The 21,413-nt window shown below is 33.4% G+C and overlaps 1 protein-coding gene across 2 annotated transcripts in view; it reads left to right on the forward strand.

Moving 5' to 3' along the window:
* Positions 1-2,388: 2,388 nt before the first annotated feature.
* Positions 2,389-21,413, forward strand: part of LOC100372205 (homeodomain-interacting protein kinase 2-like) — a 40,676-nt gene continuing 21,651 nt past the window's right edge. For both annotated transcript variants that reach the window (XM_006812917.3, XM_085500935.1), the window contains exons 1-2: positions 2,389-2,731; positions 17,259-18,324. In XM_006812917.3, the coding sequence (XP_006812980.1) occupies positions 17,261-18,324 (1,064 nt within the window). In that variant the 5' untranslated portion in view covers positions 2,389-2,731; positions 17,259-17,260. The remainder of the gene's footprint in view (positions 2,732-17,258; positions 18,325-21,413) is intronic.

Here is a 21,413-nt window from a genome sequence, read left to right on the forward strand (position 1 = left end):
TTCATGATAAATCAGAAACCACTAAAATGTCGTGTGACACCAAGAAACATGCAGCAATAAGCTTTGTACCACTGAAATATGATTGAAGGAAACACTGACATTCGTCAATCTAAGACAAACAAATCCCGGTAAACGGTAAACCCATTGTGAATCTGAGTTATGTGCACAAAGACAAACGGACTGTTGGATTTCTGAAGCTCGGTAACATTACATGCCTCACAAAGGTGTTCAGATAAGTGAGATGCACTACAATAAAATTGGGAATTCAGATTTGGGCTACACTTAGGTTTAGGGTAATATTAGTTATAGTGTATATATCGCTATATCCGTTTATAACATTATTATATATAAACATGCCCCAACCCAATCATAAATCCAGATTCAAGAGCCCATGGCAGCATGCAGATTAACCATCCAAGGATAACGGGACAACATGATAGATGAATCACATGACATATACAACGGCACAGTGTTTTGTTGTTGTTTTCTCTCGTGAGGAAATGCATTTTGTTTCAGTCACGTACATGAGTATGTGTTGTCTACTGTAAGTACGTCATTGAGGCCGTCGTTATAAACCAAATCCACCAAAACAAGCACCACATTCCCATAGATTCCTGGGGCTAGGCCTATGAGCAAATCATCACAAGTAAATAAAATTTATGTTTATAATAATAATAATATAACAATAATAATGTTTATTCAATCTTTGTATCGGCAGCATAAAAACAGTAATACATATATTTAAATTACATTCATCATTTCTTTTCTATATTGCCATAAATCAGTTACATATTTCCTAATTAAAGCTGATGAGGTATTTCCCACATTTTCATTTATGTTCCATAGTGTATCACCAAAAAGGAAATTGAACCTATAATTCAACCCCCCTGAAAGAAAACTATTCATTAGTGATGAAGATTCAACATTGTTTCTCAGTGAGGTTTCTAATGCTAAATAAAATGCCTTTCTAATATGATTAGATGACGTACAAAGATAAAGAAAGTGGTAAATGTCTTCTTTGCCCTGATTGCAGACTCCACAAATTCCATTACCCCTGTAATTTTTCCATCCCATTCTGTTACCTTCAAGATCTAAAGAGTTTGACCTAGTTTTAAAGACAAGGGAGATACCATGATGATCATAAGGATCCAATATGTAATTTTCTTTTTTAACGTTTTTTTTTAATCCAACAGTAGTGTTTTAATGATTTCATCTTTTCTAAATTTTGTGTAAACATGTTTATTTCATTTTCTTTACTGATTTTGATAAAACTTTATATCCATTTTGGATTTTGGGGTATTTCATTTTCATAGATATGATCCATGCCATTAGTCACTAGAATGTTTTCTACATATTTAGGCCAATTCCAAACCAGTTTAGGGATTATGATTTATCTATTCATTGAAACATCACATCTCCGAGTTCAGCTCGAAAGAGTGGCACACTGGTGACTTCGTGGTTGTATATCAGGATATGCGAAATTCTAGTATGGTAAACCTCTACCCTGGGCAAACATGTTGGACTGTCAATTTTGCTTTGCCAAAATATCAGCCGAAATGGAACCTGCTTCAAAGAGATTAAACAAGACATGACCCTGACCCCAGTATACCGAATGTATCTTAATAAGTCAGCATAAACAAAAAAAATAAAATGAAGAAAAAAGTATTTTGAAGGAACCTACGTGACTGTTATTAAAGCATGAACCGTATCTGTTAACGAGATTTCATGATATGATGTTTTGAGAAGAAAAAAAAGAAAACATGCCCTTTAGGCAACACGCTTAGATAAGTTTTCCAAAATACCCGCCCACAACTGCCAATCAAAAAGGTACCTTTGTTGCGAGGCATGACCATTTCGCATCGGGTCTCATTATTCGAGCAGTGTGACATTCATTTGTATCGTGAGCTTTCGTGAAGCTAAATATTTAGCCCCCTAAGATATATTTATGTAGGTTTTTGTAAAATCTGGAATGTAGAAATTTCCGTTGTCACAGTTTGAAACTAAATAAAACCCCGTCCCTCTAAAATATAGAGTAACAACCCCTCTCGATGTTAAATGCAACAAGCGGTAAACAACAGCCTGGTGATAAATAATTTCCCCACGGCTGATTGGTGTGCCCCATAATAGGATAAACCACGTTGGGATAGTACCATTTACAATTATTCGACAGAAAGTATCAGCTCGATTCAGTGAGAGACAGGATTCAACATGACTTGTCTAAATGGCATAAAATATATTGTATGTCAATTATTACAATATTTAACTTATTAAAGACATGGACAGATGAGAAAATTTAAACAAAATGCATTAAATATGAGACATTGTACCATGATTTGTCTTACACTGGAGCTGCGACCCCCAATCAGCTATAGTATATGCCCCGTGACGTCACAAACACTAAATAATGTATTCTTGCAAAATATTCAGCTGGGGGAGGACATGTTGAACCTGTTGGGGGAAATATGGCTAGAAATCAAGTCATAATTCGGGGGTTCAGCGCAAGGACTCATCAATCGTACCCCCTGAACATCCAAAGGACACAATAGAGAGTAAGTGTAACATTTTGAGGGGAATACAGACAACGAAAAACATAAAGATCGGAGTTTAACCGAAGTGTCGTGTTAGCTGAAAATAGTGTTACCATTTTTACCGCTGTTTGCTGTACCAAACTATTGTTTGAATCGCAGTTGGAAATGCCTAATATCTCGGCGACGGAGAAAATAACACAAAGGTGAGTAAGATGAACGATAGTTAGATCAATATGATATCTGTTCGTGGCAGCCATAATCTGCCAAGTGGCATGAATTGCCCAATGTGATCGCCTTTCGTTGCGACTTAAAAAACACGCATAACATGCGATCTCATAACAGCCCTGTTCTCCATTGATTTGAGTCGTGTTGCAATAGTACATGTTTAAGGTTAAATACAGGGCCTACGTGGCTGTAAATCCAACTGAGAGGGTCTTCTGATTAGATTGGTTAGCTTAGATCAGTACTCGATCTTCTTCCAAAACAACAAATATGCGATTTAATCGGAGACGATCATGACTCATAAGTCCAGTCCATGCAAGGAGCTACATACAACCACATACGTCAGGGAGGCCAACTCGGGTATGTACACGTACTTGTATTAACAAAAGAAATAAAGCAACTCTAACAAACTATTTCTAAAAATGATGATGAACAAGTTCAGTATTTTTTCGTTTTTTGTTTGTTTGTTTGTTTGTTAAGATTTATAATGAAGTAGCCATTCCCAGCTTATGAACTTGCAATTCCCTCTGTGGTTAGGGACTAGAAACCAGGGCAAGTAAACTTGTTTACACGTAGTTGCTAGTTCCTGTAAATGGGATGGGAAATAACCCGTTAATAGTTATCATTGACGAATTGGCTAACATAAATTAAAATTTAATTGTCATCCTGGTCACAAGAATTGAATCAGTATTATAAAATGCATGTCAATTTGGTATTTTTACCTAAAATATAATGCACTCAAAGATAAAATCCCTCGGTGCCGAGTCGGTGGTGATGGTGAGGGGTTTATTTTATGTTCAATTTTAATAAAATGGGGAACTGTTATTGCTAAAATTTAGATGACTTTGTGTACTTATAGTTAGTCTTTAGAAGAGCTAGTCTTTTTATTTTATTCCGTTGTCAGAAGAGTTCCATTTATTGTTTTATGAATATGTCAATACTTATTGAACACAACAGAGAAACAGTCAGTATGTTGTCATGTTATTGGGTGTTGTTCAATCACAATCACTTCCCATCACATGAATTACTTTTTATTACTACCATCTGATCTATAGACAGAAGTTTTCCTATAATTGTTTCTTTTTGAGTTGTTGACACCTTTCATCTGTGCACCTTATTAGAAAACAAGTGACTGCTAATCTGCTATCTTTGTTGTCATGGTAATGTGAACTGTTTCAATGTTGAATGACTGTTGCCCAGTATCTCTAAAAGTCAGTGAAGTTAATCCTGATCCTGTATTGTTCTATAGTATTGAAATAAGTGTAGTTTGAACGATTGGATAGTGTGTTCTTTGTGTTACTGATAAACACCAGTCGTATCGGCTTCCATTTCAAGATATCTTAGAAGCATGTTGAATTTTTCGGTAACTTGAGAATTTCTTAGCCACAGCTTCACCTACTGGATTTAGTTTAGTTCATCGTTAATTTGATTAACTTGTACCTCTGGTGAATAAGAGTCAGTGTGTTTCAGCTTAGTATTAGTAGACAAATTAGTGACAAAGATCAGTTAATTGAACTATCCTCCTGCTTGTTTACTAGCTATATAATTAGAATTGTAGATATAACTGAAATTTGATGTATTGAGAATTGTCACATTCTGAAATTTGTGCATTTCACTTTAAATAAGATGAGGAAAACTCAAGCAGATGGGTCATCTCATTAATATTTATGTTATGAGTGCAATGTACCAGACAGTTTCTTCACAAGCACTCATGCTGGGTTCCCATGTTTTAGCACAATGGTGGAACCATATTGTACACAAATATGGTTGCATACTTGGTGGTTTGCTATGACTTACTGCTAATGAAATCCATTCCCATGCCCTTACTTTTTTTTTTCTCCCCAAGGTCATATATTTATAATCATTTATAATTAAACAGTCCCTCTAAACTTGAACTTTAGTCATTTGATTGTACCTGATTACAAAGCCTAAAATACTAAAAATACATTAGAAATTGTGAAGGAAATATATGATTAAAGGACACTAAGGCAGTCTATGCTCTCGGAGGGCATCCCCTTTAGTCATGAGATGTATTTCTTTCGTGCAGCTTCACATAAAGACTCCCAGGCTTCTTTAACTACCATGTTTGGAAAACAGAATCAGCACTGCAGTAATAAATATCAATAATTTTGATTATGTAATTGACAGCCATGGTTACTCCGTCATGATGGTTTTAATAGTGGACGATTTATTATTTTATTCCTAATAATTACACAAATACATGTTTTATTATCATCGTCACCATTTGGGTGAAACCCTGCAAACCATTTCAATTTGTCCCCAGTAAAAGTAAGTTTTTTCACAAATTTTGAATATCCTTCAGCGTTATCCAGTCAAAAACACAATAGCTACCTCAAAAATAATCAGTTTATACTCTTGGTATGCTGAAAACAATGTTAAAATACAACAACTTTAAAGACATAACTGGACAGGAAAAAAGCAGAAAAACTACTGGATAATTAAGTATATGACAAATTTAAGTGGACTGGCCAACCAACTGTTTGCTTGCGTGCGTATATGATTGTTTCACTGATATGCCATGGACTTCTAGTTTCTTTTCTGAATGGTTGATTTTTAAGATACTATAAAGCTTCCCAGAGTGAATAATGTGATTTCCACCAAGCACACCCTGGGAGCTGAGAACGTTACTGTTTGAATGATGACAGAATACAAATCATTGCCTTTTTAGTAAAACTGTGTTTGCCAATTCAGGTTAGGTTTTTAAGCCATGAATGTTCAGACATTTTGGCAAGGTCTTTATTATTTGTGGGTGTATTCTATTTTGACCTTCATAAGTAGTTGATATTAGCTTTAATTGTTCCTGGTGTTTGTAACCACCTGCAGTTGTTCAAAGATAAAAGTCCTGTATTTAATTTTCTCCTTGAAAACAAAGCCAGTGAATCTCACTGTATCTCCCCCTGGTAGCTGTCTTCAACAACAAGTTAATTATACCCAGCTGTTGGTAGATATAAATATAGTTACTTTACCCATGTCACTGTTGCAAGTTTAGTTTAACATGAACAAGTTGTGAATTCTATGAAAACATGTGTTCATTTTCATCAGTGATAGATCTATATGTATGAATCCTATCATTCTTTGTCATGCAGTGATCGTTTAATTTGCATATTAAAAACTGCAGTTAATATAGATAACCATAATAATAGAGTAATTTATTTTTCAAATTTAGCAGGATGAGCATTAACAAAAAAAACATTATTTCAAAAATTGTAATTGTACATTAAGATACAATCCTAATGACTGTAAATACAGCAAGTAGACCTGTGATCAGTATGTTCATTTACATGGGATTTCATTTTGGTGTGCAAATATTTATACTGGGTTCAAATTAGTTGAGTTAAAATAACATGAGCGTTGGTCAGTATACACGTTATTATTGATCCAGTTACTACTGTGTATTGCTTTATTTTTGTGACAAATAGTCAGAGAAAAATTGTTAGCAGTGAAATTGTTATACTGTGATTCGGGTCCGGTCAATTGATTGCAATTACAGTGACTTTTACCTAGGGTCCTAGTGAGACACCATGACTTTCATTTGGGTTCTAGCGCATCACAGTGACTTTTACCTAGGGTCCTAGTGAGACACCATGACTTTCATTTGGGTTCTAGCGCATCACAGTGACTTTTACCGAGGGTCCTAGTGAGACACCATGACTTTCATTTGGGTTCTAGCGCATCACAGTGACTTTTACCTAGGGTCCTAGTGAGACACCATGACTTTCATTTGGGTTCTAGCGCATCACAGTGACTTTTACCTAGGGTCCTAGTGAGACACCATGACTTTCATTTGGGTTCTAGCGCATCACAGTGACTTTTACCTAGGGTCCTAGTGAGACACCATGACTTTCATTTGGGTTCTAGCGCATCACAGTGACTTTTACCTAGGGTCCTAGTGAGACACCATGACTTTCATTTGGGTTCTAGCGCATCACAGTGACTTTTACCTAGGGTCCTAGTGAGACACCATGACTTTCATTTGGGTTCTAGCGCATCACAGTGACTTTTACCTAGGGTCCTAGTGAGACACCATGACTTTCATTTGGGTTCTAGCGCATCACAGTGACTTTTACCTAGGGTCCTAGTGAGACACCATGACTTTCATTTGGGTTCTAGCGCATCACAGTGACTTTTACTTGGGTCCTAGCGAGTCACAGTGAGTTTCACTTGGGTCCTAGTAAACCACAGTGGCTTTCACTTGGGTCATAGTGAGTTTCACTTGGGTCCGAGTAAGCTACAGTGGCTTTCACTTGGGTCATAGTGAGTTACAGTGACTTTCACTGGGGTCCTAGGAAGTCACAGTGACTTTCACTGGGGTCCTAAGAAATCACACTGACTTTCACTGGGGTCCTAAGAAGTCACAGTAACTTTCACTGGGGTCCTAGGAAATTACAATGATTTTCACTGGGGTCCTAGGGAGTCGCAGTGATTTTCACTGTGGTCCTAGGAAGTCGCAAATAAAAGTAAAAGTAAAATCCTCAAATGCAATTTAAAAAAACAACAAAACATATTGGTGAATGCATGAACGCACTACATTCAGATTGATCATATTTCGAACAGTTTTCACAAAAATTTGTCTTGTCTCTAAACTAGCTATGTTTCAGCATGGTGTATTTGGTGACATCACAATTTCAAATTGGGTGCAAGGACCAATCAGATTAGCTGCTTGGAGGTGTAATATAAAAAAAATATTACATGGCTTTATGTCACTGCTACTGTATGATACATGTGATAAAGTAGTATAATATGTGTCTATTTCACATGACAAACATTTCTTTAACGTACACAATAAATAATTTGAAATGTTTTACAAATTTTGAGCAGCTAAAATTATATGCAATTTAATGCTTGGTGTATTAAATTATAAATAAAAACACATTCACTAATGATAATTTGTACATTCTTATAAATTACGAATGAATTTAGAATTTTTTTCTTTATGATGCTTTCATCATTTCATCACAAATTTAATTCGCTATATCTGTGTAACAATGAGCTGTTAACCGTTGCTCTACAGTTCCTTCTTTATTCAAATTACTATCCAACAATAACTCATAGTGAACATGATCAGCTTCATTATAGGAAGCCATTCTTGTGTGGTAAGCTGTGTTCAATACAGACATGGTTGTTAACATCTATTGTATTCCCGTATAATTATGCACCGATGATCCCAAAAAATATCTGTAGAATATTATCATGGTGTATTTTGAATTATAAAAAAAATGCTTGGTTGATTGTAATAAATAATAATGAAAAATTTTCTGTAGATTACAGATTTGTATCTGTTAATGGTGTTAATTTTTTTTGCGAAATTAGAAACAGGTTTAGTGTTATTGAATTGTAATGGAAGCCAAAGTAAATGAACATCATGTTTCTGTGTGGACACGAAATATTAATGATGACAAGAAATATTAGTGTTGTTTATCTTATTTTCCACTGTTCTTCATGATCCTTTTCATTTCCTGTTTATCATGTAGATTGTGATTCTATTCTCAACACAGCTGATAGTAAATCATGAACAAAACAAGCAGTATTACTTGTTGACTGCTCTACTATGTATCACTTATTTGTTAAGTTGACTGTTTCCTTTTTCCATCATGTGTTAATGATTCACTTCCGATTTGAGAGAATATCTCATTACTACTTGTACCTGTTAGTTATCGATTTATTAAATAAAAATATATATATATATACATGTATTATTTTTAGATTCATATAATATAAGTTGTGCTTGCATCTTCGTTTAATCCAAAATATCAGAATTAGTTTCTGTAGATCTGATCTAAAATTGAGAAGTATCGAGTTTCTAAAAATAAATATTTAATTCTCCTTTCTGGGAACTGACATCTCCTTTTGGTTGGGTTATCTTAGAAAAATCAAGAAAACATCCATGCTTTGCCAGAGGTTATATGCATTAAGTTGATATTTTTCTTACTTTCCTTGAGCATATAATATAATGGATAATATAATGCATTCTATTTTTAAAACCAGTGAAAATAATGATAATGTATGAAACTTGTATCATTAGAAACTGGTATTTCATCTGTAACATTTACTTTAAAGATGGATTGTATTGAATAAATTAACATGGGAAAATTGTCCTAAACTGTGTTAGTTGACCATTTAGATTTCAAAAAAAAGCAGCAGTCAGCAAGACATCCAACCATGGCATTCATGTTAAAGATCATGGCATGTGCCAAGCATTAGGACTGGTCAGCGTGAGTCAAAATCCAATCGTCACGTGTCAAAAATATGTTATTTCTGTCCCAATAGAAAGTGGAATTGAAACTTAAGAGAATGTATATTGATTCTTGAAGTTTTCTATGACAGCAGCTGAGCTATGTTGTTCTATGTTGGTAAAACTGCGGTACCCCCCCCCCAAATAAATACTTCATGTACATTTCCATTTAATAGATTTATCGTAGTGACTTCTGTACCAGCTCCTGTCTGAACTGTATTTATACTGCAATCAGTTTGTTCTTGCAATGCTACATTGGCGTGAAGAAATAGTGGTTTTTTGAATTTTTCTTTTTCTTTCCTTTCCAAGATTAAAAATAAATATAATAACAGCTTATATCGTAGTATCAGACACATGTGCAGAACATGCATATGTGTGCTATGTTTGGGTCAATAGATTGACGAATGAGGGCACGATTTCATCACAATCCAAGTAGGTTCAAAATGTGGCTAGATTAAAATAAATGCAACTGCTATAATTTCTACGCAAACTTGAAGGATTGAAAATATTTAGCACATGCAGAGATGTCGTGAATGTAGCTACAGTTCACATGGTGAATTAATAAAATTGGCAAGGTCACCTTAATTTTTACTACCACCCCTTCTGCTTTCCAACTACCACCTCTCCCTGTTGTAGCTTCTGTTGTCAGTACTTCCTCTGCTGCATTGATATTTAATCACTTCTAGCTAATCAAGGTTCTAATAAGGTTTGTTGCTTTTACTGTCAATCTTTATCATCTTCTCATTTGAAAATGTTACTTCGACTACGTGGCAATAATTTGTGCTCTGTAATTAAAAAGATACAGATCTCATAAGTTGTGTTCACACCAGCATTTTTTACAAGGGGTGTAAATACTACAGTAATTTGGCAGCCATTGTAAATAATCTGCACAATGGGAGACCTGTAGATAAGCTCTTTTTTGGTTGACCATATACTTGTATCTTTTGTATACTTTTTTATATATTCTTGATTCTAAGTTAACTTTGCATATAACGACCTAAACTGCCTGTAAATTCTACACATATTGTGAGTACTTCTTTTGAAATTAGTTAAATTTGAATACAGATGATCATGCACTCAAGCAGTTCAGGGTTACAATTCACTTAATACAAATCCATTGCAAATATTCCCGTTTAAGCCCTGTTTTCACATCAGTGTCAGTATTAGGTAATAGTTGCACCATGCTGATGCCCATCTTCGAAGGGGATTTAAACTCTGCCATTTTAATGTCCCTTTACGTTAACCTAATGTGTTTCCTCTTATGTTTTGGAAAAGAGCCACAAAAAGCAGAAGAAAGGCTAGGAAGAACTAAAAACATGCGACACTACATGACATTTTCGTGATGCACACATTTCACATTGTTACATGTAGTTCCTAATAACCATGCTTTGTAAGTTGTTGAGTTTTCTGCTCTTTTATATTGACTCTTGCCAGTTTTATTTTTAACATACCTTATGGTGCTAAAGAGATAATTATTCTGAAAATGTTGAAGAGAGATTTCACATGAATTGCGCAATAACAAATTTAAAAAAAAATAAAACAAACTATTTATCATTCCCTTTGTTAGAGATACCGGTAACTAAAAAGAATTCACAAAATTGAATACGACATGCTATTATAAAAACGTTTCTCATTTTTAAAAACATTATGTATAGAACAATTTGAATGCTTTCAGTATATTTTTAGTGAAATGATTTCTTGTGTGATACATAGCTGCAAGAGAGTAAATTATGCATACAATTTTGCTACAGATCTTATTATAGTAATAATGATAAATTTATGTCTATTTTCATTTGAAGTTTGACCCAAATGCATTAGCTGCACACAATGAGTAAAGACTTGTGTGGCAGATCAAGCTATAAAAAGTTGATGTTTTATAACCATGATAAAGGACTACTTTAGTCTTTAAGGGTTGACTGGCGACAGTATTTTGGAAATAGCACTAGGAAGCTTGATAGATTGAAGGATTGGAACCTTGTGCTTATTTTGAAGGTACTCCATGCCCTTGAGGAATTTTAGTGGGAAAATTATTGAAAGGGTAGCTTCTTTTTTTTTGCATGATGGGGTGGATCGAAGCAGAAGATTTAACTGCAGTGAGAAGAGTGATGGGGGCCTTAGGGTCTGTAGCAGATGAAGACAATGCTCCATTGAGATTTGGTCGAACTCAGTTACAGTTAGAGGGAATGTTAATTTTCTTGATTCCAGTAAGATAAACGAGGTGTCATATGGAATATATCATTTTAAAGATTGAACGATGATGTGAAATTAGGAATACTGTACTTCTCAGCTAAATTTGTGACTATATAAAATGCCAGTAGTGAAGAATTAAATTGCACACTGTGAAGATTCGTGTATGTTGTTTTTAGATTTCTGTGTGTCATAAAGTTGGATAAAATAAGAATTAACATAAAATTTGCATTTACTATTTATAGGTTCATTACATGGCAAGCTATTGTGTGCCTGCCCATTGTTATTCCTAGGTATATACATGTAGTGTGTGGTATTTACAAAGCACAAAAAAAGGTTAATTGCAATTCTAAAAAAACAAACAATATTTATATCAGAAAAAGATATGTGTTTTCTCTGTTTTTTATGTTCACTTGGCTCATATCGTAAAACTCTTTAAGTCGTGGTGGTAAAAATAATTGTGTGAGTGAGTAGGATCATAGACCTTAGAAAACAGGTCTATGGTAGGATACAAATGGAAATTTTTTTTTGTCCGAAATGATAAAATAATTTTTTTGTTGATTCAATAAATAGTGAAATATATACACACTGTACAGACGGATGCAACATTTACCATGATATGGTCTACCATAAGCAGGTTTAGCAAAAATGTTATGAACACATCATTCCGATATTAAACTAATTACCAACAACATCAAAGAAAAATTCATGGATTGGTGGAAAATAACCATAAGCAACCAAAATGGCAAACTTCGGACATATGCAAAACTAAAACAAACATACACCTATGAAAAATATTTAGACACTCTTAATTTAAAACAAAGACATTGCATGTCCAGATTTAGAATTATCAACCATCCATTAGCAATAGAGAAAAGTAGACATACTCAACCAAAAACACCCCTAGAAAATAGATTATGTATACATTGTTCAGAGAACAAAATAGAAAATGAGGTACATTTTTTCATGGAATGTCCAAAATATTACAATAACAGACAAAAACTATTGAGAGATGTAATAATTCCAAACACAGCCCACAACATTAATCAGAAATTTATATACCTGATGAGTTGCAATGATGTTGAAATTATAAGGCAAGTGAGTGAATATGTATATGCCTTATTTGACATTAGAACAGAACATCCAATTAAAAGATAATTCTTACTTTTATCTTTTTTTTTTGTTTATGTATTTCATTGTTATTGCTTTTAACTGATGAAAAATTTATTTCAAGGATGCAATAAAATTTGTTATTATTATTATTTCGATGAAGCTCTGTAGTAAGTATGCAAATCTGCCAAAAACACTGTATCAAGGTTACGCTTATTTTCTTCTCGAAATATATAATATATTAATTACATTGCAATCTGGAATTCAAAATTATGCATCTGATAGCAGTTATCCAACGAAAGATGGGTTTTCAAGCATCATTATGTCACGGCATCCCTATATGGTAATGATGAACTTTCAACCTTTCAACAACATGGCACTGAAGTCATTTAATCTGGGAGCAATGCTTTCTAATTTTATCTGTGTTGACTAAGGAAATGTTACAATCTATATGAATTATTTTAAAGCACTTTTTTCTTGCCACATGCCTGTGGTTGCAAAAAGTAAAAAGGACCATTTGTTAAAATCCTTGTTAGAGCGATGTGTTGCGATATCTGATTAGGATCACTGGGAGATGTAACGTGATGCATACATCAGGGGATGTCAAGTTTTGTAACATGTTATTTTAAAAACTTAATAATGATTTCTGTGCTATGTTTTGCATAAAAAGTTAAAGTGCAAGTTAAAGATATACAAATTTAAAAATTAGTTTAAAAGGGATTCATTTTAATAATTAGTTTTTTAAATTGGATTTGATTTGCAAGTGTTTTCAGTAGTTCTCATCCTATGTAGCTCGGTATTTTGCAAAATGGCTGAAGATATTTGAAAGATGCTTTAAGGAATTGATATGTCATATTTTAAACTAAATTTAGGCATGTAATTGGTGTGGATATTTTTAAACTCTGAACTTTTAACATTGAAACATCACAGGTCTACAAATGGTTGCTGCAGAGACATTCCACTCATTGGCCTCTCCCTTGTCACCACATTAAATATCTTGTATCCAGAATGTGTTTAGTACTGTTGGAAAGAATCCAAGATACAAAAATGTATGAACATTCTAATCATGATGACATTTTTTCTATAAACAGTTTTAGAGAATTGAAAAGTAATTGGCTTGTCAACCTTACTCTTGTTAATTCTTTTAATCTTTAAATTATCATGAAAACACAAATAAAAAATTACTTTTTTTGGTGAAATGTATGCTGCCAATGCATTTTTAACTCACTAGTTCTCAGATTCCTCCTTCTTATTTATTTACTTAGTGTGGGGTTTATTCAAAGAGACAGTTGCTTCTAATATGTGTGTTATGTAGTTTACTCGTATATTTGCACCCAGAATGTTTGTTGTATTTTATATTTCATCTAATGGAGTAATGGAGTACCCATATGGTGCAAATGTCTTAAAAAAATAATAATTATTTTTTCAAATGACTTTCACAAAAAATGGATTTCCATTGGGGTGTGAGATGAGTATTACATGTACTAAAACTGCACAATTTGTGTGGGGAAATGTGTTTCATCATTTAATTTGATTTTTCAGTTTATATCATTTTTAACCAGTACACGACACACAAATTTATGCACAGGGCTCTCATGTCTTCAACAAGAGTTGGATTTTTTGTTTTTGCAGTTCTTCATATTAAAAGTTATGACAAATATTTGTTGAAAAAAAAATTTATAAAACTTAGCTTTGTGTTTAATTGTTTACAAGGAATATTCACAAAATGATATTAGGAAGTTGTCAAAGCTGACAAGCATTTTATAAAAGAAGTTCAACTGCCTGTGCAAATTGACTGCTATTTATTCCTAAAAATAACAACTTCCTCATTTGCAGTATTGAGATAATGAATTCAGTGACATATGCAGAGATGATGTGATGCATTATGGGAGAAATGTCTGAACTCTGCCTGACGTCTCCACCCCCAATTTACTGTGGTGTGTATTCTAATTTAAGCGTCAGGCAACAATGAAAGCTATTCATTTTGTTCTAAAGTTAATGTAGGTGTCATAAGGAGCCAACATTTGACATGTGATAAAAAAATACTCAGTAACTTTAATATGTGTTGGTTTAATTTTGTAGAAAATGACAAATATAGAGCAAACAATTCCAAATGCAAACATGTACATTGTATGTTTAGTAGCTAATAGTCTAAATCAGTCTAGTCATTCTGTTTCACATGTGAATAACTTTAATTATGGACTTTTTTAGCTCCGCTGTCGACTTTGTCGAGCGGAGCTTATCATATGAGTGATTGTTCGTCGTCGTCCGTGTCAATGTTTTACTTTTTCGACTTCTTCTTGAAAGCTACAAGCCTAAATGCTTTGATACTTGGTGTATATGTACCTTGGGTAGACATCTCTTAGGTTTGTTCATTTCATGTTGATATCTTTAATTCTCTAATTTTGGTGAATATTTTTGTCATTTTTGGTAAAAACTGATATTTTCGACTTCTTGTTAAAAACCGCAAGTGCAATTGCTTTGATATTACATATATAGGTACTACATGTGGACCTCTCTCAGATTTGTTCATTTTGTAATGATATCTTTAATTCTCTAATTTTGGTGAATATTTTTGTCATTTTTGGTAAAAAGTGATATTTTCGACTTCTTGTTAAAAACCGCAAGTCCGATTGCTTTGATATTACATATATAGGTACTACATGTGGACCTCTCTCAGATTTGTTCATTTTGTGATGATATCTTCAATTCTCTAATTTTGGTGAATATTTTTGTAATTTTTGGTAAAAAGTGATATTTTCGACTTCTTGTTGAAAACTGTAAGTCTGATTGCTTTGATATTACATATATAGGTACTACATGTGGACCTCTCTCAGATTTGTTCGTTTTGTGATGATATCTTCAATTCTCTAATTAATTTGTTTTGGTGAATATTTTTGTAATTTTTGGTAAAAAGTGATATTTTCGACTTCTTGTTGAAAACTGTAAGTCCGATTGCTTTGATATTACATATATAGGTACTACATGTGGACCTCTCTCAGATTTGTTCGTTTTGTGATGATATCTTCAATTCTCTAATTAATTTATTTTGGTGAATATTTTTGTAATTTTTGGTAAAAAGTGATATTTTCGACTTCTTGTTAAAAACTGTAAGTCCGATTGCTTTGATACTATTCATATTGTTCATTTTCTAATGATGTCTTCAGTTCATTAATTGAAATGTGCAATGCTAACAGCGGAGCTATCTCAGCCGATAGGCTGCTTGTTTTGAGGTCTATGATTCATTGATTATTACTCAGTCATGTTTATAGTTTACAAATATCAGTTTGTTGGATTGTTGTGATATGCAAGTAAAATCCAACTTAGTTTCAACGTAGGTTAATATTTTCAGTTTCATGTCAACACTGAATACAAAACAATTATCAACAATCTGTTTTTCACTCAAAACTACATCCATTGAGCAAGCCAGTTTTGACCATCACAATGTTGTGTTTATAATTGAAATTGTTAATTGATATTCTGAATATTGCTGATGAGAATATCAAACTCATCATGAAAATTATAAATGTTGAAGTATATTATTTTGCCATTGATTTTGGTTGATAAAACTGCACAATTTTTTTAAAAACAGGAAATGAGTAATTTTTACATGTAGAGATAAACTGAGCATATAAGAATTTAACACTTTTTACAGTGATAACCGCTCATTGTCTAAACAAAATTTACCCATTCATGCTAGCACAATGAACATCGTATTTTGTATACATGTCATTCATGCACAGAAAAAATGACTCTAATTTAGGCAGGAGGAAAGAATGAAAAGTTGCATAAATGACGCTTGCATTAGAATTCTTTGTGTAACTCGCTGGATAAAGGGTAAAGTGGGTGGGCATACATGTACTTGTGGATATCCTGTATTTGATGCTAAAAGTAGTAAATCCTTTCAAATTAATTATCTTCTTTTATTGTAATTATCATTAATGACATACCTTTAATTATTAATGTGCCTCAATATTAATATTAATAATAAACAAAATGAATTGTCTAAATATCTTTGTTCCATTGAAAATACGATTGAATGAGAGTACTAGAATTACCAGAATGAGCCAGTCATCTAGACCATCATTTCGAACATCTGTTAAATATAATGCTAACAGCAAAGCAGTTAAGCGCCATTATGTTTAGAACTGCCAGTTCAGCACTATTTGATGGGGGTGGCTGCCATTTTAAATGAATACAATAGGCTGCTTTCTCATTTGGTCTCATATTTTAAATCATAAAATATTCTTGGATATCATTTTGAAAAATTTATTAAACTGTCATTTTGACAAACTGAATATTTCTACGTTAATTTCCAACCATGGTTTTACTAGATTGATGGAGCCTCCTTTGTGTGACACTCAAAATTAATGTTTTGAAAGGTGGTCACAATATGATATGTTTACCTTCAAATATTAACTCTTCATATTGCCTTGGCCATTAATCATGGAAAATAATAATATGAATCTTTGCATGATAAATATAGAATTCAAAATTTCACAATGGATATTTTACCTCTTTATGAACTTGGTTTTACTTCATTTCGATATCCTCTAGTAATTGAAATATTTTAATGATCAACCTGATTTGTCTGTTCATGAATGTGACTTACTGTGCAGTACTGTATTTTACTCTATTACGATTGCATTTCTAATATGTGTACACAGTATTTTGATGTTCTGGATGAGAACAATGTTGCCTACTCAAACAAGGCAAGGCATTTAGTGAAGATGGAGTCTGCTATCAGAATTCTGGACTGAGTTATTGTTTGAGTCTCTTATCACTCTATAATCTTTCACGACAGATCATTTTGCAAGTCATGTACTTCTAATAGAGCATCATGAGTTTATTTTTATTAGTCTGTTGCTTTCTATATCTTATCTGTTGCCATGGATACTTCATGAATGATTATTGTATCTATTTGTTGATAAGAGTTTGTTTCAAATTCTATTTTCCAGAAATGTCTTCACAAGAGAGCTGTCAGACGCACTTTGGGTCTCAAACCAGTGCCTTCTCCAGTGTCAAGAAGCAACGAGTCGAAAGCAAAGACCGGAAATATGATAGGAATGCAAACCCGAACACGGACAGCCAGCAGAGACCAAGTAGGAATCCACTAACATTAGTGACTCCTACAGTAGTGGCTGTTCCTAGAACTAGTAAATTCACTATCAATAAAAATGTACCAGTAACACCATCAAAGAGCTTTGTCAGGGCATCAACGATAACTCTCCTTGATACCTATCAAAAGTGTGGATTGAAACGTAAAAGTGAAGAGCTCGACAATAGTGGGCAAGAACAGTATGTTGCACTGACCACCGCAACCACTTCTATAACAGCCAATGCTAGTAGTGGGCATAATAAAGTCGCAACATCCACGGCAACAACAGCCAATGCTGGTAGTGGACATAAAACAGTCGCAACATCTACAGCAACAACATCAAAAAACAGCTCGTCAAATAGTGAAGGAGACTACCAGTTGGTGCAACATGAAGTTCTTTATTCACAAACTAACCGATATGAAGTCCTAGAATTCTTAGGTCGGGGAACATTTGGACAAGTGGTGAAAGCTTGGAAAAGAGGAACCAATGAGATTGTAGCGATAAAGATCCTGAAAAACCATCCATCATATGCCCGCCAAGGACAAATTGAAGTTAGTATTCTTGCAAGACTGAGTGCTGAGAATGCTGATGAGTTCAACTTTGTACGAGCCTATGAGTGTTTTCAGCATAAGAACCACACATGTTTGGTGTTTGAAATGCTGGAACAGAACCTATATGATTTTCTAAAACAAAGTAAATTTAGTCCGATGCCGCTGAAATATATCCGGCCAGTAACACAACAGGTGCTTGTAGCTTTACTGAAATTAAAAAACCTGGGCCTTATACATGCAGACTTGAAACCTGAAAACATCATGTTAGTCGACCCGCTCAGGCAACCATATAGAGTCAAAGTCATTGACTTTGGTTCTGCAAGTCATGTTTCAAAAGCAGTTTGTTCAACTTATCTCCAGTCAAGATATTACAGGTATGTTCCTTATTTTTTGTTTGTATCTTTGCCACCTTTAATATAATGGAATAATCTTTGTTTACAGAGAGCAGTATTACAGGACCTGTCATTGAGATTGTTATTAGGTATGCTAGCTTGATGAATGCTAGGAGAATTCACCAAAGCTTGTTATTATGGGAATCACTTTTGGTCGACTTCATTCCTTCAACATTTTAATGCATTTAACCTACTATTTGTCTAATCTTGCCTTTGTCCAATAGTGTGTATTGACGTGACAAACAATATGAATAGTACCATCTACCTGACACATTTAATTTTTTAAAAAAAAAGCTTTCTACTCAGCACACTGACAAAACACCAAGAATACAAATTTAACTGTCATAGTAATGTTGTTGTTGGTTACAAGTATATTTTTTTGTCAGGTATTGTATCACCTTGACTACCAATCATTTGAATGCTGTTGTCCCTTGAGGCTTAAAAGAAAGACCATCCATTCATTCATTCATTTTGTGATAGTTTAAGTTCAGATGAAACCAAATGCATATTTGACATGATAAATGAATGAACATGCAAATTATACTGATAATATATTTATCTCCTGTCAAGATTGTTTCACATGCCTGTATTTTGAAATTGTGATATGTATATCCAATTACCTTATCTATTTGTATTATCTCAGACATAGTATAAATGATATTTATGTAGATAAATTGATTACAATATTGTAAGATGAGAACAGCAAAAAAATAGTAATGACATAAATGCTGAGCAGATTTTAAAAACAAAATGTTTCCTAATAAATATTATACCAACCAGTGTACTCCAAACTTCAGTCAAAAACATGAGTAGAATTGATTACGCTTTTCACTGAATGAAGTGTAGAATGACCTTGTATATTTGTGTTGATTTGAAAAGAAATCTGACAGCAGACACACTCGGCCAACTTGAAATATGTTAGCGTATTGTTTAAGAACATGTGGCACATTCCAACATTCAATTGATTGCCTTTCTCTTAGTTTCAAAATGAAAGTCTACAGACAAGTAAGGAATTTGGGTTTATTGTGTGGATTAGCATAATGAATGCAAGGCATGGTATCCCAAGCCCCTATAATTCATCTTAGCTTTATATCACCTTTGGTATTTGCATGAAATCACTTCTTGCACCTGCCTGGTATACTTACCAAACTCAGTTTCTAAAGATGTGTGGTTTTGTAATGCTAAATAGGGTCCACAATACACAATGCTAGTATTTCTATTTTTGACTACGTTGCTTTCCAGGGACATTGTTCTGACTGTCTGGAAATCAAATAAATTTTTCTGGTTCATGTAAACGGTTGTCCTAGTTAGCTGATTCGGAGCATGCTTTTAAGATGTTCTTCTCGCAAACTGAATTCATTCAGATTAGAATTACAAATATCTCTTTACAGTCGATTTGAAAAAGATGAATTGTTTAATAAAAACAAAAATATTTTGTCAAATGATAACAAAATCTGTCAAGTTCAGTAAAGAAAAAAAAACAAGCATTTTAATTTAGATGTAGTTTGGATATGAATTCTGATAATAGATTCTTACCATCTAAAGGTGACATCGATTCACTAAGAGTAGGAGACAGCCAATTCTATTCACATCAATTATTCATCTAGTATATCAACTCCTGTCCACAATAGACTGAAAATACTTTGCTCAAATTGAGGCATACCACACAGGAAATGATTAGCTAGCACAGATTGTTATCAATGATTCGCTATAGGATAATATCAATATTCAGTAAAGTGATGAAAGTTGAGATTATTGTAGAAATGTACATTTTTAGAAAGGATCTGTTCAAGAGGAAATGTCAAAACTTTGTCCTTATTTGAGCTTGTTTAAATCTTTTCTTTTTATATTGCATCTTGATAAAAAAAAATAGTTATTTTTCCTAAAGCTTAACTTTTTTTTAGCCATAAACAGTGAAATGTCTCCTAGATTTTCTTAAAAAATTGTCAGGATTTATCAAATGAAACTGCGTTGTTTCTAAACGAGTATTATTTTATAAAAAGCACATCAATATCAAACGCAATATGCCCTAAAATACTCCACAAGTTATTCACACCATATTTTTGTTCTATCTTTCTTTTTACCATGCTTTTTGTACTGGCAGTAATATACATGTATATGTAAACGAATTGCATTATTCACTTTGCCTGATCCTGTGATACAGAATTGTGGTGAATGCAATATTTAGGGTTAGGGCATTTCCACTTCTCTGTCTCTTGTCTCACATATTTGAAGGTAACATCAGAATACAATATTCTCTGTATAGTTTATTACTCATAATTACAAGTGATGATGTTACAAGGATTGTGGGAAAATGTCAAATAATTTATCAAAATACTATCCAGTGGCCTTATGACGTTTTAGAAATACAAGAGAAAAGCCAGGCTCAGTATCAAATTAATACACTGGTATTTTTGCAGTATTTTTGTTCTGGTAGCTCTGCAAAACTTTGGTGTTTTTATCCATGAGACACAACTATAATCATTGTTTGTGAGTTGAATATTTCTTTTGTGCCATGCCATAGCATCAAGGAACGATTGACTGTAAGGCACAGGTCTGTGGTAAATATTTATTGAAATTGTAACATAATTCTAGAATTAAAAAATAAGAATCCCTTTCGAATATTCATCATTCATAGCTTATCGTTTAGTAATGAATTATTTTTTAAAATTTTTACCCAAAATACAACTTATTCTCTAAATATTCTGGCTAATTCATGACCATCATTTTGAATTTCTACTGAATCATATCTGTTTTTAAACACAATGTAACTGTTATGATTATCAGCTGTATGTCTGTTTTATAAATGTCTCTTCTCATCTCCAAAATCTCTGTGCATTCTGAAAATAAGTTAAATTTTATCTCTTCCCATGTGAAAAGTACAGATATGATGGTGGCTGTTAAAATTTACAACAAGCCTTTCTAAATATGGATTTTTTAAAATCAGCATGCAGCCATATTAGTTTTCATTCAAACAGCTGATTACTTGGGGCCCATTAGGGGAGCTTTACAACAACTCATTTCCCATTTGTTAGCCTCTTTAGCCCAAATGCATAGGTCTTCTAACAGTA

This window comes from Saccoglossus kowalevskii, chromosome 1 (genome assembly GCF_978046115.1).
Source record: "Saccoglossus kowalevskii chromosome 1, keSacKowa6.1, whole genome shotgun sequence".
NCBI lineage: Eukaryota > Metazoa > Hemichordata > Enteropneusta > Harrimaniidae > Saccoglossus > Saccoglossus kowalevskii.